Source organism: Coregonus clupeaformis, chromosome 18 (genome assembly GCF_020615455.1).
Source record: "Coregonus clupeaformis isolate EN_2021a chromosome 18, ASM2061545v1, whole genome shotgun sequence".
Taxonomy (NCBI): domain Eukaryota; kingdom Metazoa; phylum Chordata; class Actinopteri; order Salmoniformes; family Salmonidae; genus Coregonus; species Coregonus clupeaformis.
In genome coordinates this window covers 56,504,719-56,523,751 of record NC_059209.1, presented here as the reverse complement: position 1 = coordinate 56,523,751, position 19,033 = coordinate 56,504,719, and the positions used below count along the sequence as shown (strand labels likewise).

Genomic DNA, 19,033 nt, shown 5'->3' with positions numbered 1-19,033 from the left:
AACATGATGCATCCATCACTATGCTTGAAAATATGGAGAATCGTACTCAGGAATGTGTTGTATTGGATTTGCCCCTAACATTACACGTTGTATTCAGGACAAAAAGTGAATTGCTTTGCCACACTTCTTGCAGTGTTACTTTAATGCCTTGTTGTAAACAGGATGCATGTTTTGGAATATTTTTTATTCTGTGCAAGCTTCCTTCTTTTCACTCTGTCAATTAGGTTAGTATTGTGGAGTAACTTTAATGTTGTTGATCCATCCTCTGCTGTCTCCTGTCACAGCCATTAAACTCTAACTGTTTTAAAGTCACCATTGGCCTTATGGTGAAATCCCTGAGCGCTTTCCTTCCTCTCCGGCAACTGAGTTAGGAAGGACGTCTGTACCTTTGTAGTGACTGGATGTATTGATACACCATCCAAAGTGTAATTAATTACTTCACCATGCTCAAAAGGATATTCAATGTTATAATTATTATTTTTCATTTTATTTTCCATTTACCAATAAATGCTCTTCTTTGCAAGGTATTGGAAAACCTCCCTGGTCTTTGTGGTTGAATGTGTTTTTGAAATTCACTGCTCGACTGAGGGACCTTAAAGATAATTGTATGTGTGTGGTACAGAGATGAGGTAGTCAATAAAAAATCATGTTAAACACTATTATTGCACACAGAGTGAGTCCATGCAATTTATTGTGACTTGTTAAGCAAATGGCCAGTGACGAAAAATCTCAATTGAATCTGTTTTAAATTCAGGCTGAATCAATCACAGATTTCCACCACTGCTGTATTGATATGTAATGGAGTCCAGGCAGATCCACAGGCTTAGTTCCACGGCAGCATGACAGACTTCCACCCAGCACAATGAGAGTCTTGTTTTCTCTCCTCAATGGGAGATGGATTAGATGGAGCGAAGGCCGTCTGCTGTCTAAGCCTCTGCTTGTTGATCAGCCACAGCCTTGGGAGAACAGAATAGGGAGGAGGTATTTCAATTTTTTATGTCACGTGCACAAGTACAGTGAAATGCCTTTCTTGCAAGCTCCAAACCCAAGATAGAACAAAAACACACGAGAAATAAACATTTGAAATAAGAAGAACACGAAAAAGTACAACGATATATATATACAGGGTCAGTTCCAACACCATATTTACAATGTGCTGGGATACTGGAGTGATCGAGGTAGATATGTATAGGGGTAAGGTGACTAGACATCAGGATATATGATAAACAGAGTAGCAGCAGCGTAAATTACGATTGTGTGTGTGCAGTGTTTCCCTTAGGATTTGTTTTCAGCAGCGGTGGCAAAGTTAGTGGGGAGGTGGAGAGACGCTTATGAGCCAAAAAAGGCACTGGTAGGATTGCGTGTGTCTGATGTGATGCACGTGTATGACTAGCAACCTGGGGCCTCGTCATTTAATCCCATCTCATCACAATGGGCGTGGCCAATGGCACCGTTTTAGAGGTCGTCCTCTTGGCTGCAGTTTTAAAGCTAGTTTCCTGCAATTTTACACATTTTGTCATGGGGCTGAGAGAAAAATGGCCGTTTCAAAGCTAATGCCTTGTTCTTATGCTATCTGAGTGACTCAAACATACAGTACCAGTCAAATGTTTGGACACCTACTCATTTAAGGGTTTTTCTTTATTTTTACTATTTTCTACATTGTAGAATAATAGTGAAGACATCAACACTATGAAATAACACATATGGAATCATGTAGTAACCAAAAAAGTGTTAAACAAATCTAAATATATTTTATATTTCAAATAGCCACCCTTTGCCTTGATGACAGCTTTGCACACATTCTCTCAACAAGTTTCACCTGGAATGCTTTTCCAACAGTCTTGAAGGAGTTCCCTCATATGCTGAGCACTTGTTGGCTGCTTTTCCTTCACTCTGCCGTCCGACTTATCCCAAACCATCTCAATTGGGTTGAGGTCGGGGATTGTGTAGGCCAGGTCATCTGATGCAGCACTCCATCACTCTCCTCCTTGGTAAAATAGCCCTTACACAGCCTGGAAGTGTGTTGGGTCATTGCCCTGTTGAAAAACAAATGATAGTCCCACTAAGCCCAAACCAGATGGGATGGCGTATCGCTGCAGAATGCTGTGGTAGCCATGCTGGTTAAGTGTGCCTTGAATTATAAACAAATCACAGACAGTGTCACCAGCAAAGCACCCCCATAACACCTCCTCCTCTATGCTTTATGGTGGGAACTACACATGCGGAGATCATCAATTCACCCGCACTGCATTTCACAAAGACACAGCGGTTGGAACCAAAAATCTCCAATTTGGACTCCAGACCAAAGGACACATTTCCACTGGTCTAATTTCCATTGCTCGTGTTTCTTGGCCCAAGTAGGTCTCTTCTTATTATTGGTGTCTTTTAGTAGTGGTTTCTTTGCAGCAATTCGACCACGAAGGCCTGATTCACACAGTCCCCTCTGAACAGTTGATGTTGAGATGTGTCTGTGACTTGAACTCTGTGAAGAATTTATTTGAGCTGCAATTTCTGAGGCTGGTAACTAATGAACTTATCCTCTGCAGCAGAGGTAACTCTGGGTCTTCCATTCCTGTGGCGGTCCTCATGAGAGAGTTTCATCATAGCGCTTGATGTTTTTTGCGACTGCACTTGAAGAAACTTTAAAAGTTATTGAAATGTTCCGTATTAACTGACCTTCATGTCTTAAAGTAATGATGGACTGTCGTTTCTCTTTGCTTATTTGAGCTGTTCTTGCCATAATATGGACTTGGTCTTTTACCAAATAGGGCTATCTTCTGTATACCCCCCCTACATTGGCTCAAACGCATTAAGAAGGAAAGAAATTCCACAATTTAACTTTTTAAGAAGGCACTCCTGTTAATTAAAATGCATTCCAGGTGACTACCTCATGAAGCTGGTTGAGAGAATGCCAAGAGTGTGCAAAGCTGTCATCAAGGCAAAGGGTGGCTATTTGAAGAATCTCAAATCTATTTTGATTTGTTTAACACTTTTTTGGTTACTACATGATTCCATATGTGTTATTTCATAGTTTTGATGTCTTCACTATTATTCTACAACATAAATGCATGTGGCGCAGTGGTCTAAGGCACTGCATCGCAGTGCTAGCTGTGCCACTAGAGATCCTGGTTCGAATCCAGGCTCTGTCGTGGCCGGACGCGACCGGGAGACCCATGGGGTGGCGCGCAATTGGCCCAGCGTCGTCCAGGGTAGGGGAGGGAATGGCCGGCAGGGATGTAGCTCAGTTGATAGAGCATGGCGTTTGCAACGCCAGGGTTGTGGGTTCGATTCCCACAGGGGCTCTGGATAAGAGCGTCTGCTAAATGACTAAAATGTAAAAATGTAAAATGGAAATAAACAATAGTAAAAAATAAGAAAAACCCTTGAATGAGTAGGTGTGTCCAAACTTTTGACTGGTAGTGTAATTGGGGCCCCATGCCATGACATTAATTTTAGATTCTCCCTGACTGTCTAGTTTTTATTTTGGTGATTGTTAATTCTCAAATTATGATATTTTTTACAAATATATTGCGCCATTATCTTTTCTACATACATTATATCAGGTTTTAGTCGTTTAAGTTTACACTGTTTTACCATCCCAAAAATTGTATATATAAAAAAATATATATGATTATTATAATTGTTATTTGTTGCGGCCATGATTTAGCAGCTGCTAAATGTGTGTAGGGGAAACACTGTGTGTGTGTGTGTGTGGAGGGAGAGGGCTACTGTCTGGGGGCTGGAAGGTCATTCTTCACACTAGAGGTCTTCACGGATCCACCTGTACCCGAATACCCAAGCGGGTCCAGATCCAGAATTCTAAATAATTTCACGGGTCTGGGTCAGATCTGATATGATTGTCATGGGTCTCGAATGCGACTGCTGCAGTAGAGAGAGATTGTACAGTGAGGGAAAAAAGTATTTGATCCCCTGCTGATTTTGTACATTTGCCCACTGACAAAGAAATGATCAGTCTATAATTTTAATGGTAGGTTTATTTGAACAGTGAGAGACAGAATAACAACAAAAAAATCCAGAAAAACGCATGTAAAAAATGTTATGAATTGATTCGCATTTTAATGAGGGAAATACATATTTGACCCCTCTGCAAAACATGACAGTACTTGGTGACAAAACCCTTGTTGGCAATCACAGAGGTCAGACATTTCTTGTAGTTGGCCACCAGGTTTGCACACATCTCAGGAGGGATTTTGTTCCACTCCTCTTTGCAGATCTTCTCCAAGTCATTAAGGTTTCGAGGCTGACGTTTGGCAACTCAAACTTTCAGCTCCCTCCACAGATTTTCTATTCGATTAAGGTCTGGAGACTGGCTAGGCCACTCCAGGACCTTAATGTGCTTCTTCTTGAGCCACTTCTTTGTTGCCTTGGCCGTGTGTTTTGGGTCATTGTCATGCTGGAATACCCATCTACGACCCATTTTCAATGCCCTGGCTGAGGGAAGGAGGTTCTCACCCAAGATTTGACGGTACATTGCCCCGTCCATCGTCCCTTTGATGCGGTGAAGTTGTCCTGTCCCCTTAGCAGAAAAACACCCCCAAAGCATAATGTTTCCACCTCCATGTTTGACCATGGGGATGGTGTTCTTGGGGTCATAGGCAGCATTCCTCCTCCTCCAAACACGGCGAGTAGAGTTGATGCCAAAGAGCTCGATTTTGGTCTCATCTGACCACAACACTTTCACCCAGTTCTCCTCTGAATCATTCAGATGTTCATTGGCAAACTTCAGACGGGCCTGTATATGTGCTTTCTTGAGCAGGGGGACCTTGCGGGCACTGCAGGATTTCAGTCCTTCACGGCATAGTGTGTTACCAATTGTTTTCTTGGTGACTATGGTCCCAGCTGCCTTGAGATCATTGACAAGATCCTCCCGTGTAGTTCTGGGCTGATTCCTCACCGTTCTCATGATCATTGCAACTCCACGAGGTGAGATCTTGCATGGAGCCCCAGGCCGAGGGAGATTGACAGTTCTTTTGTGTTTCTTCCATTTGTGAATAATCGCACCAAATTGTCACCTTCTCACCAAGCTGCTTGGCGATGGTAGCCCATTCCAGCCTTGTGTAGGTCTACAATCTTGTCCCTGACATCCTTGGAGAGCTATTTGGTCTTGGCCATGGTGGAGACTTTGGAATTTGATTGATTGATTGCTTCTGTGGACAGGTGTCTTTTATACCGGTAACAAGCTGAGATTAGGAGCACTCCCTTTAAGAATGTGCTCCTTATCTCAGCTCGTTACCTGTATAAAAGACACCTGGGAGCCAGAAATCTTTCTGATTGAGAGGGGGTCAAATACTTATTTCCCTCATTAAACTGCAAATCAATTTATAACATTTTTGACATGCGTTTTTCTGGATTTTGTTGTTGTTATTCTGTCTCTCACTGTTCAAATAAACCTACCATTAAAATTATAGACTGATCATTTCTTTGTCAGTGGGCAAACGTACAAAATCAGCAGGGGATCAAATACTTTTTTCCCTCACTGTATAATGATGCTGCTGCTCTTGCTTTTCACGAGAGTGGCGCACGTAGCCTGTTGTTGGTTGATCATAAGTCATCAACGTGGCAATCGGCAACAGTCGTAGAGCCTCCGTGTGTGGCAAAAGTTAGGAGATATCCCGATGGAATTAAAATGATGGAATTAAAAGTTAAAGGAGAAAGATGTGCTACAACGACCAAGATCCAACAGGTAGGCTGTTACTTAATATTCTGGAGTTGTTGTTGTTTGTAGCTGTGTAGGACGAGAAAGTGCATACTGCCTCAATTAGGCTAGCTAGATTTGATGCTGTCAAGACGGGTACTACTACGTAATCATATTGGATGATAAATAACCTAGCTATGGCAGCAATTAGTCTACACCTAGCGCAAGTCGGCTTGGTTGGTTGCTGTCTCTCGTCTCTATCTCCCTGCTCCCCTTGTCACTCGCTCACTCACAGCCTGCTAGAGTGGCACCTCTCTACCACCTCTCCCTCGCGCTTTATCAGCTCCGGTTAATAAAGTAGCTTAGAAATAGCCTTTTCTGCTGCTTCCCTCACTCTGATCGGACCGGGTCTGGATCCTACCAGGTCTATACAGAACGGTTCTAGTTGTCCTCGGGTTCGTTCGGAATGGGTCTCTGTATTTCTTTTTTATTTATGCATATCGGGTCCGGGTGTAAAAGCCCCAAGTCAATTTCGGAACGGTTCCAACTTTTTGGACCCACGAAGACCTCTACTTCACACCTCCGAGCTGTGACTTCACCAAATTTCCATGCGTGCCACACTCTTCCCACACCACTCTAACATGTGGGCTGACCTATCAGTCTGACAGAGATATATTTATGCTGTTGTGAAAACCCAAATACCTTTCATGTAAGACTGAATGTAATAAATTGGGGACTGGGGTGGTCTGGAGGCGAACATGTCCATGCCAGACTGCCAGCTTGGATGTAATAGTCACGTGTGTGTGTGCTGCCCCCTTCCCTGGACACCTTTCCCCCACAGTCTCCTGTCTGCTGGTCGGTCATGATGTGGTGTTCTGTATTGTCAGTCATAATACTGGCAGCTCTGAATCTGTACTGATTAGCTTTTGGCACAGGCTGTTTTTATGTTCAGGGAAGGTCAGGCTTCACATAGTCGTCTGAGTAATTTAGGCTAACCCCCACTTAGTAGCACTTGCTGTGAGGAAATGTAAGGGGCTCTTGTTTCTTTAGGTTCGAGCATTGCCATTGACACAAAATAAATCTTACTTCAAAATGTCACCTAGGCTAAGATTAGTTGTGCACCTGCTGTAGTATTCTGTTTTCTCTCGCTCTGTTTTTAACAAGACTAAATAATGTGATCTCAAGAACACCTGCTAACATGAAAACAACTGGATGTTTTGCCCTGCTCCTTTCAATTGTGTAATGGAGTGCACATACACTGAGTGCACAAAACATTAGGAACACCTTCCTAATATTGAGTTGCACCTCCTTTTGCCCTCAATTCATCGGGGCATGGACTACAAGGTCTCGAAAGTGTTCTACAGGGATGCTGCCCATGTTGACTCCAATGCTTCCCACAGTTGGGTCAAGTTGGCTGGATGTCCTTTGCATGGTGGGCCAATCTTGAAACACACGGGAAACTGTTCTTGACACACAAATTGGTGCGCTTGGCACCTACTACCATACCCTGTTCAAAGGCACTTAAATATTTTGCCTTACCCATTCACCCTCTGAATGGCACACATACATACACAATCCATGTCTCAATTCTCTCAAGGTGTAAACATATTTCTTTAACCTGTCTCCTCCCCTTCATCTACACTGATTTGAAGTGGATTTAACAGGTGACCTCAATAAGGGATCATAGCTTTCACCTGGATTCACATGGTCAGTCTGTCATGGAAAGAGCAGGTGTTCCTAATGTTTTGTACACTCAGTGTATTTTCACTGACACATACTGCACGTACAGCATGCACGCTGTATCAAAGCCTGTGCTCACTCAGCATGCATGCATTCATTGCACATGTACTGTATGTGTACCTGTACATACAATCACACACAGTCGAAAGTTAAAGTTGGTTCAATTTGAGTTGTATTAGTGAGTGGAATAACCAGGGTATATGCTCTGCAGTGGGGACAGGCTTTAACATGGGTCACTTATTTTCACACTGTCTGCTAGCAGTGTGTGGAGACGTGTTGCTCTTCACAAGAACAGAGGACAGTCTTGGTGTATGTCCTAGACATGGTGTGGGTCTAGACACTTGAAAGCCCAGGAGAACTAACCCTCTTTTTGATAGATAGCCCTCTCACTAGATGAAAACCCTCCTGACCAAACACCTCAGTGTCTCACACAAACTCAAAAGTCCTTGAGTTAACTCTGGTATAAGAGGTTGCAGAGCTGAAATTGGTTGCTTTTCAGACAGTTCTGAAGGTCTTACCTTGAACCTACCATTTTATATGATATTTCAGCTTTTCATTGAAGTAGGGCTACAATTTCATCCTCCTACATTGCCTTTTCTAAAGACATTATATCAAGGATTTTCTTACAAAGTACACACACACACAATCACACGATATGAACTCTTCTTTCGTCTCTGCATTTACATCATCATTTCTCAGAGTGATGGAACTGACTGCCTCAGTACAAACTAGTGACCACTTCCTTATCGTTTGAACTGCAGTTTGCCCCTTTATGCTATATCATATAACAAGGGGTTGTAGCAGCATGCCAAGTCTATGATTAGAAAGGGAGACGCTTAGCAGCCCAAAAAGACACTGGTAGGATTCTCTGTGTCTGTGATGGACGTGTATGACTAGCAGCCTGGAGCCTCGTCATTTCATCCCATCCCATCTCATCTCCTCCCAGACCCAGCCAGTCCATTCAACCCCTTTCCTCCCGTTGACATTTCAGCTAGAGAGCAGCTAGACCCAGCCTGAGCCTGCCTGCTTCCTCCAGATTAGCCCTGTTATATAACGCTCATTTTAGCAGTTTAAAAATAACATAGAACAAAACCGAAGCTGGATCACACATTCTCATTTACTTTGTTCGTCTCTCTACACACACACATACCTTACGCAGGAGGAAACTTGGTTCCCACTCACTGACACTTCCATTTTCTCGCTGTCTCCCACACACACACACACACACAGTGGGTTGGTGGGGGTTTACAATTGGGGGATCAGTGGCTTACTGGGAGTTGTGTTGGTATAAGATGCTGTATTTCTTTTCAGCAAAGCCTTACTTGTTTGCTCACACTTCCCATGCTTGTAACATTAATAACCTTTGGAGTGTTGCTTCTCTCATCCTTGGCTGAGATTAGGATGTACAGTACTAGAACCGTCAAATACCTAGTCCATGCTTGTTAAATGCTAAGCTACACTGAACAATTATGGACTATAGTCCTCTTTTGCCTGTCCCTACTGTATACAGTACAGTATGTGTCAAGTTTTCAGTTTTTTTGTCTTATTTCTTGTGAAACAAGATTTTGCATCTTCAAAGTGGTAGGCATGTTGTGTAAATCAAATGATACAACCCCCCCCCAAAATAAATTTTTATTCCAGGTTGTAAGGCAACAAAATAGGAAAAATGCCTTTCATCCTTCAAATCAAACAAAAAATCCTCACAGAGCCAGGTTCCATGTTCTTAGAATATACCTGGTTTGTAGTCTGATTTAATATTCGTTAGTGTGGTCTAGTAACTGTGAGACACTGACACAGGCTTTCATTACCCAGAGGACTTAATTATCGTAGCGTGCTGCTGCCTTCCCAAAGGAGATGTAACCAGGGTGTTTAGGTCACATGTCTATCAGAGTATCCCATATCACAGACCGCACACAGAGACAGATACACAGAGGGAGAGGGAGGGAGAGAGAAAGACAGAGACAGAGACGCAGTATGTCATTGTTGCCTCTAAACCAGTTACTGAATTAGGCTGGGCCAGTTTAGCGTTGCTGTCTAATCGATGGCTGCAATCTAAACAGGAATAGATCCATCTATTTTCATCCATCTATGTTCAGGTCTTTCTAGAAGTTCACGTTTTAACTGTATACTTTGTGTGTATTCTGTTTGCCAAGCAACCTGATAATATTTATAATGGACTATGTAAACAGTGTTGGTATTGTGAAACACCTATAAACTGATGCGTTCACATCTTATTTGTCAGGGGTTCCCAAACTTTTTCCCTCTGGGCCCCCCTTCCAGCATTGGGGAACATCCCGCACCCCCCTCTGCGCGCACACACATTTCTATGGGCATAAGCACTGTTCATGACACAAACTGTTCACACCCCTCTCGGTGGTGAAGAAAATGTTGCAGTTTTAATGCTAATTTTCTTGCAATTCTATACATTTTGCCATGTCTAATGTATTCATGTGATTTTTGAGTGACAAAAAAATTACAACAATATTTATGGGACCCCTCGCGCCCCCACCCCACAATTTGGGAACCACTGCTCTATGTCACCTCTATCTCCCTCCAGGACCGGGGCAGCTCCATGGGGAAGCTGGAGCCCATCTCCCCCGTCAGCCCGGCCCAGATGGACCCGGACCTGGACCTGGTGCCAGCCCGCTTCTCCAAGGAGGAGCTCATCCAGAACATGGACCGTGTGGACCGGGAAATCACCATGGTGGAGCAGCAGATCTGCAAGCTACGCAAGAAACAGGTACAGGTACCGTACAACCATGGTTTATAGGTCCTCTTCACTGCGGTTTGTTTGGTGCTTGTCTGTTTGTCATTATGAGACTGTGTTTAGATAACGGTTTTTGATTTGGTACCAAGTGCAATCGGGCATCTATATGCTTTATCTTCTAAGTGTGACCTAAGTGTGTCTATCAGTGTCATTACTTCTCATTGAGCCTGAATGTTTCTGTGACAGTGCGTGGCCTGCATTGTGTGTTTACTCTCAGTTTGTTCTCTGAGTGTTCCAGCAGTCTTCCTGAAAATGTATCCATCTGTGATTAAATCCATTATCCCTCTCATTGCCTGTCTTCAGTGGGTCTTCACACAGTAAAGCCCAGACATGGCTATATTGCTGTAATTATTGTACTGCGCTACTACTGTAGTTAGGGCTCACTCAGCCTGCCACAATGCTCTGCTTCTAGGCAGTTGCTTTCTCTTCTCCTTTAACTTTCTCCTCTCTTCCTTTTTTAGGAGAATAGTAGGTAAAAAATATACAAGACCATAAATAACAGCTCCCCCCCCGGGGGGGAGGAGGATTATGGCGGAGGTTTTGTGACTGTTAAACCACTCGTATTCCTTCCTCGCCATCTCCCTCTTGGCTGCCTGCCACATCATATTTTATAGAATTATTCACAGGCCTCGCTCCACCACCCAACCCCCACCACCCTACACCATCCCCTCTACGCAAACGTGCCGATATCTCTAGCCTTCCCCACCCTCTCACGTCTCTTCTTTGACTGGCACTCAACACCCTTCTTCATAAATCTAGGCCACCTGCAACCCATGACACGGTCCACTGTGGGAGGGGAAAGGGTAGGTATGGGCGATATATCGAATTCATTTGATTAATTCTATTTAGTTTTTGCGCAATATTCCAAATTCCTGTATCTCAAGAATTACGTTTTTTGTGTGTTTTTTTATGAGCGTTTATGTCCGCTTGTTCTCATGTTGTCTTTTAGGTCTTGTCTCCTTCGCGCCTTCTGTGCTGTCCCATTTACACCAGAGATCTGTATATAATGACGAGATGCACATGTCTTCGCCCTAACAATGGGATTCGTTGTCCCAAAGGTGGGAAGGCAGGTGACAAGCTTAGGTCCAAAATAAGCCCATAGAATCGCGTTGGCCTTATTTTGGACGGATTTTTGTGAGAGTGAAACCTCTCGCTTTGCCTCTTCCTCTGGTTTACACACGCCAAGCCCCTGCCTCTCACAATAACAAAGCTGAAATATCACTTCTTCGTCTCTGACAAGCGGTTTCATCTCCCTATTTGCATTTGAGGTTTGGTCCAACAGAATCGGTCATATGGACACCGAAACACATTGAGACATTATTTTACTGTAATAGAGGAGAAGTTAACGTTTATCTAACGATACCCTTTGTGTTTCAACTACTCAAATTGCGCACAAAGCAGACACTAATAAAACGAGAGTATCAATGAACATGGATTTGGGAAAATGAATGCTCAGTTTGTTGCGCACATTCAAGTACCGCTAACATCATTTTAGCCAAAAACTGTTATACTAGCTGTCTAGTCTGTTTTATAATGTGCAATAATTATAAAATAGTTATACAAGGAATTGGCAACTCATTCTCATTCTGAGAAATGAGGTAGGCCACTTGATTTCAACATCTGAACAAAGTGGACAGGCTAACATGCTGTTCAAACAGTTGGAGAAGGACAGAAGGGTGTGTTCATAACAATCCAACTGTTCTGCCTTGTTAGCTTGCAAATAGATCCAACTTGGCTAAACTTGAAATATAAAGCTGGCTACTCACTAGCACGTGGACCGTGCTTGAGAGATTGTTTGAGACCTGGGTTAATTTTCTAAAGCCTAATGCCTGCTACAAGAAGTTAGTCATTATTAGTGCATGTGCATTAGGCATGGTTCTGGTATTTTTTTTTACAAAAAAGGGCATTTTCATAGACAGACTTGAAAGCCAGATCAGTGATAATTGCAAAAAAGCAGGTTGAACTATTTTGATAAACTAATTACATTGTTAGTTGGTCTTATGGTTGTGGAAGTCTTATATTTAACTTCACAACCTATAAATTCATTAGATTATTGCTGACTGTTTGAAATTCAGTGTATTTGACCTTTAATTGTACAACAAAGCTTATTTAGAGAGAACATTTAATTTTTTGTTGATATATATATATACAGTGAGGGAAAAAAGTATTTGATCCCCTGCTGATTTTGTACGTTTGCCCACTGACAAAGACATGATCAGTCTATAATTTTAATGGTAGGTTTATTTGAACATTGAGAGACAGAATAACAACAACAAAATCCAGAAAAACACATGTCAAAAATGTTATAAATTGATTTGCATTTTAATGAGGGAAATAAGTATTTGACCCCTCTGCAAAACATGACTTAGTACTTGGTGGCAAAACCCTTGTTGGCAATCACAGAGGTCAGACGTTTCTTGTAGTTGGCCACCAGGTTTGCACACATCTCAGGAGGGATTTTGTCCCACTCCTCTTTGCAGATCTTCTCCAAGTCATTAAGGTTTCGAGGCTGACGTTTGGCAACTCGAAACCTTCAGCTCCCTCCACAGATTTTCTATGGGATTAAGGTCTGGAGACTGGCTAGGCCACTCCAGGACCTTAATGTGCTTCTTCTTGAACCACTCCTTTGTTGCCTTGGCCGTGTGTTTTGGGTCATTGTCATGCTGGAATACCCATCCATGACCCATTTTCAATGCCCTGGCTGAGGGAAGGAGGTTCTCACCCAAGATATGATGGTACATGGCCCCGTCCATCGTCCCTTTGATGCAGTGAAGTTGTCCTGTCCCCTTAGCAGAACCCCCCCCAAAGCATAATGTTTCCACCTCCATGTTTGACGGTGGGGATGGTGTTCTTGGGGTCATAGGCAGCATTCCTCCTCCTCCAAACACGGCGAGTTGAGTTGATGCCAAAGAGCTCCATTTTGGTCTCATCTGACCACAACACTTTCACCCAGTTCTCCTCTGAATCATTCAGATGTTCATTGGCAAACTTCAGACGGGCCTGTATATGTGCTTTCTTGAGCAGGGAGACCTTGCGGGCGCTGCAGGATTTCAGTCCTTCACGGCATAGTGTGTTACCAATTGTTTTCTTGGTGACTATGGTCCCAGCTGCCTTGAGATCATTGACAAGATCCTCCCGTGTAGTTCTGGGCTGATTCCTCACCGTTCTCATGATCATTGCAACTCCACGAGTTGAGATCTTGCATGGAGCCCCAGGCTGAGGGATATTGACAGTTATTTTGTGTTTCTTCCATTTGCGAATAATCACACCAACTGTTGTCACCTTCTCACCAAGCTGCTTGGCGATGGTCTTGTAGCCCATTCTAGCCTTGTGTAGGTCTACAATCTTGTCCCTAACATCCTTGGAGAGCTCTTTGGTCTTGGCCATGGTGGAGAGTTTGGAATCTGATTGATTGATTGCTTCTGTGGACAGGTGTCTTTTATAAAGGTAACAAACTGAGATTAGGAGCACTCCCTTTAAGAGTGTGCTCCTAATCTCAGCTCGTTACCTGTATAAAAGACACCTGGGAGCCAGAAATCTTTCTGATTGAGAGGGGGTGAAATACTTATTTCCCTCATTAAAATGCAAATCAATTTATAACATTTTTGACATGCGTTTTTCTGAATTTGTTTGTTTGTTATTCTGTCTCTCACTGTTCAAATAAACCTACCATTAAAATTATAGACTGATCATTTCTTTGTCAGTGGGCAAACATACAAAATCAGCAGGGGATCAAATACTTTTTTCCCTCACTGTATATATACACAGTGGGGAGAAGAAGTATTTCATACACTGCAGATTTTTCAGGTTTTCCTACTTACAAAGCATGTAGAGGTCTGTACATTTTATCATAGGTACACTTCAACTGTGAGACATAATCTAAAACAAAAATCCAGAAAATCACATTGCATGATTTTTAAGTAATTAATTTGCATTTTATTGCATGACATAAGTATTTGATACATCAGAAAAGCAGAACTTAATATTTGGTACAGAAACCTTTGTTTGCAATTACAGAGATCATACGTTTCCTGTAGGTCTTGACCAGGTTTGCACACACTGCAGCAGGGATTTTGGCGCACTCCTCCATACAGACCTTCTCCAGATCCTCCAGGTTTCGGGGCTGTCTCTGGGCAATACAGACTTTCAGCTCCCTCCAAAGATTTTCTATTGGGTTCAGGTCTGGAGACTGGCTAGGCCACTCCAGGACCTTGAGATGCTTCTTACGGAGCCACTCCTTAGTTTCCCTGGCTGTATGTTTCGGGTCGTTGTCATGCTGGAAGACCCAGCCACGACCCATCTTCAATGCTCTTACTGAGGGAAGGAGGTTGTTGGCCAAGATCTCGCGATACATGGCCCCATCCATCCTCCTCTCAATACGGTGCAGTCGTCCTGTCCCCTTTGCAGAAAAGCATCCCCAAAGAATGATGTTTCCACCTCCATGCTTCACGGTTGGGATGGTGTTCTTGTGGTTGTACTCATCCTTCTTCTTCCTCAAAACACGGTGAGTGGAGTTTAGACCAAAAAGCTCTCTTTTTGTCTCATCAGACCACATGACCTCCCATTCCTCCCCTGGATCATCCAGATGGTCATTGGCAAACTTCAGACGGGCCTGGACATGCGCTGGCTTGAGTAGGGGGACCTTGCGTGCGCTGCAGGATTTTAATCCATGACGGCGTAGTGTGTTAGTAATGGTTTTCTTTGAGACTGTGGTCCCAGCTCTCTTCAGGTCATTGACCAGGTCCTGCCGTGTAGTTCTGGGCTGATCCCTCACCTTCTTCATGATCATTGAAGCCCCACGAGGTGAGATCTTGCATGGAGCCCCAGACCGAGCGTGATTGACCGTCATCTTGAACGTCTTCCATTTTCTAATAATTGCGCCAACAGTTGTTGCCTTCTCACCAAGCTGCTTGCCTATTGTCCTGTAGCCCATCCCAGCCTTGTGCAGGTCTACAATTTTATCCCTGATGTCCTTACACAGCTCTCTGGTCTTGGCCATTGTGGAGAGGTTGGAGTCTGTTTGAGGTTGTGGACAGGTGTCTTTTATACTGATAACAAGTTCAAACAGGTGCAGTTAATACAGGTAATGAGTGGAGAACAGGAGGGCTTCTTAAAGAAAAACTAACAGGTCTGTGAGAGCTGGAATTCTTACTGGTTGGTAGGTGATCAAATACTTATGTCATGCAAAAAAATGCAAATTAACTACTTAAAAATCATACAATGTGATTTTCTGGATTTAGATTCCGTCTCTCACAGTTGAAGTGTACCTATGATAAAAATTACAGATAGATAGATAACCCTGAAGGAGCTGCAAAGCTCCACAGCGGAGATTGGAGTATCTGTCCATAGGACCACTTTAAGCCGTACACTCCACAGAGCTGGGCTTTACGGAAGAGTGGCCAGAAAAAATCCATTGCTTAAAGAAAAAAATAAGCAAACATGTTTGGTGTTCGCCAAAAGCCACGTGGGAGACTTCCCAAACATATGGAAGAAGGTACTCTGGTCAGATGAGACTAAAATTGAGCTTTTTGGCCATCAAGGAAAACACTATGTCTGGCGCAAACCCAACACCTCTCATCAACCCCAAGAACACCATCCCCACCGTGAAGCATGGTGGTGGCAGCATCATGCTGTGGGGATGTTTTTCATCGGCAGGGACTGGGAAACTGGTCAGAATTGAAGGAATGATGAATGGCGCTAAATACAGGGAAATTCTTGAGGGGAAACCTGTTTCAGTCTTCCAGAGATTTGAGACTGGGACGGAGGTTCACCTTCCAGCAGGACAATGACCCTAAGCATACTGCTAAAGCAACACTCAAGTGGTTTAAGGGGAAATGTATTGGAATGGCCTAGTCAAAGCCCAGACCTCAATCCATTTGAGAATCTGTGGTATGACTTAAAGATTGCTGTACACCAGCGGAACCCATCCAACTTGAAGGAGCTGGAGCAGTTTTGCCTTGAAGAATGGGCAAAAATCCCAGTGGCTAGATGTGCCAAGCTTATAGAGACATTCCCCAAGAGACTTGCAGCTGTAATTGCTGCAAAAGGTGGCTCTACAAAGTATTGACTTTGGGGGGGGGGTGAATAGTTATGCACGTTCAAGTTTTCTGTTTTTTTTGTCTTATTTCTTGTTTGTTTCACAAAAAAAATTATTTTACGTCTTCAAAGTGGTAGGCATGTTGTGTAAATCAAATGATACAAACCCCCAAAAAATCCATTTTAATTCCATTTGACCAAATAGGGCTATCTTCTGTATACCCCCCTACCTTGTCACAACACAACTGATTGGCTCAAACGCATTAAGAAGGAATTAAATTCCACAAATTAACTTTTAAGAAGGCACACCTGTTAATTGAAATGCATTCCAGGTGACTACCTCATGGAGCTGGTTGAGAGAATGCCAAGAGTGTGCAAAGCTGTCATCAAGGCAAAGGGTGGCTATTTGAAGAATCTTAAATATAAAATATGTTTTGATTTGTTTAACACTTTTTTGGTTACTACATGATTCCGTGTGTTATTTAATAACTTTTATGTCTTCACTATTATTCTACAATGTAGAAAATAGTAAAAATAAAGGAAAACCCTTGAATGAGTAGGTGTTCTAAAACTTTTGACCAGTAGTGTGTGTATATATGTATATGTATATGTATGTGTGTGTGTATATACAGTTAAAGTCGGAAGTTTACATACACTTTAGCCAAATACATTTAAACGTAGTTTTTCACAATTCCTGACATTTAATCCTAGTAAAAATTCCCTGTCTTAAAGGATCACCACTTTATTTTAAGAATGTGAAATGTCAGAATAATAGTAGAGAGAATTATTTATTTAAGCTTTAATTTCTTTCATCACATTCCCAGTGGGTCAGTAGTTTACATACACTCAATTAGTATTTGGTTAGCATTGCCTTTTAAATTGTTTAACTTGGGTCAATTATTTCGGGTAGCCTTCCACAAGCTTCCCACAATAAGTTGGATGAATTTTGGCCCATTCCTCCTGATAGAGCTGGTGTAACTGAGTAAGGTTTGTAGGCCTCCTTTCTCGCACATGCTTTTTCAGTTCTGCCCACAAATGTTCTATGGGATTGAGGTCAGGGCTTTGTGATGGCCACTCCAATACCTTGACTTTGTTGTCCTTAAGCCATTTTGCCAGAACTTTGGAAGTACGCTTGGGGTCATTGGTCGCAAATGGGTCTTCCAAATGGACAATCTTTAACTTCCTGACTGATGTCTTGAGATGTTGCTTCAATATTTCCAAATAATTTTCCTTCCTCATGATGCCATCTATTTTGTGAAGTGCACCAGTCCCTTCTGCAGCAAAGCACCCCCACAGCATGATGCTGACACCCCCGTGTTTCACGGTTGGGATGATGTTCTTCTGCTTGCAAGCTGACCCCTTTTTCCTCCAAACATAACGATGGTCATTATTGCCAAACAGTTCTATTTTTTTTTCATCAGACCAGAGGACATTTCTCCAAAAAGTATGATTTTTGTCCCCATGTGCAGTTGCAAACCGTAGTCTGGCTTTTTTATAGTGGTTTTGGAGCAGTGGCTTCTTCTTTGCTGAGCGGCCTTTCAGGTTATGTCGATATAGGACTCGTTTTACTGTGGATATCGATACTTTTGTACCTGTTTCCTCCAGCATCTTCACAAGGTCCTTTGCTGCTGTTCTGGGATTGATTTGCACTTTTCGCACCAAAGTACGTTCATCTCTAGGAGACAGAACGCGTCTCCTTCCTGAGCGGTATGACGACTGTGTGGTCCCATGGTGTTTATACTTGCATACTATTGTTTGTACAGATGAACGTGGTACCTTCAGGCGTTTGGAAATTGCTCCCAAGAATGAACCAGACTAATGTGGAGGTCTACCATTTTTTTCTGAGGTCTTGGCTGATTTCTTTTGATTTTCCCATGATGTCAAGCAAAGAGGCACTGAGTTTGAAGGTAGGCCTTGAAATACATCCACATGTACACCTTCAATTGACTCAAATGATGTCAATTAGCGTATCAGAAGCTTCTAAAGCCATGACATCATTTTCTGAAATTTTTCAAGCTGTTTAAAGGCACAGTCAACTTAGTGTATGTAAACTTCTGACCCACTGGAATTGTGATACAGTGAATTATAAGTGAAATAATCTGTCTGTAAACAATTTTTGGAAAAATTACTTGTGTCATGCACAAAGTAGATGTCCTAACCGACTTGCCAAAACTATAGTTTGTTAACAAGAAATTTGTGGAGTGGTTGAAAAACGAGTTTTAATGACTCCAACCTAAATGTATGTAAACTTCCGACCTCAACTGTGTGTGTATATATATATATATATATATATATATATATATATATATATATATATATATATATATATATATCTTGTGAATAGCCCATAAGTCTGAAAAAATCGAGATGATTTTGAAGCCATATCGCCCAGCCCTAGGAATGGGGGTGGGCGGAGGGGGAATGGGCTGCGGTGGGCGACAGCAGAGAAGAGCGCGAGAGTGGTGAGGCCCAGTGAATGATTGAGAGAGTAAGCTCTGCTACCTAGAAAAATAAATACATCCCCCTCCCCTTCCCTCAACACACGCTATGTTTTTTTAAATGAATGTTTTCTTTTTTTAACAGTTCAACCCCCCCTCCCCCCGCCATAGTGCTTTCCTCCACACAGCTCTCCAAGCATTAAAACATCTGGAGCAATTAAGTAGTGTGGTAAAACTTTATTTAAAGAGTTCTGGCAGAGAGGGGGGCTGGGGCTCAGGTTACAGCCAGCCTGTGTTGTGTCAGCCATGCTCAGGACGGCTAGTTTATTTTATTTTACTCCGTGGTGGGTTTAGGAAGAGAAGGGGGTTCTGGGAATGTTTGTGTTTTCCTCCCCA

General features: G+C 42.7%; 1 protein-coding gene across 10 annotated transcripts in view; it reads left to right on the top strand.

The window, feature by feature from the left end:
- The window catches only part of LOC121550292 (nuclear receptor corepressor 2), a 119,615-nt gene that overhangs the window by 43,982 nt on the left and 56,600 nt on the right, over positions 1-19,033 (top strand). For 8 of the 10 annotated variants that reach the window (XM_041862494.2, XM_041862493.2, XM_041862497.2 and 5 more), the window contains exon 5: positions 9,954-10,142. In XM_041862494.2, the coding sequence (XP_041718428.2) occupies positions 9,954-10,142 (189 nt within the window). The remainder of the gene's footprint in view (positions 1-9,953; positions 10,143-19,033) is intronic. The other 2 variants (XM_041862496.2, XM_041862495.2) reach the window with 1 other exon arrangement.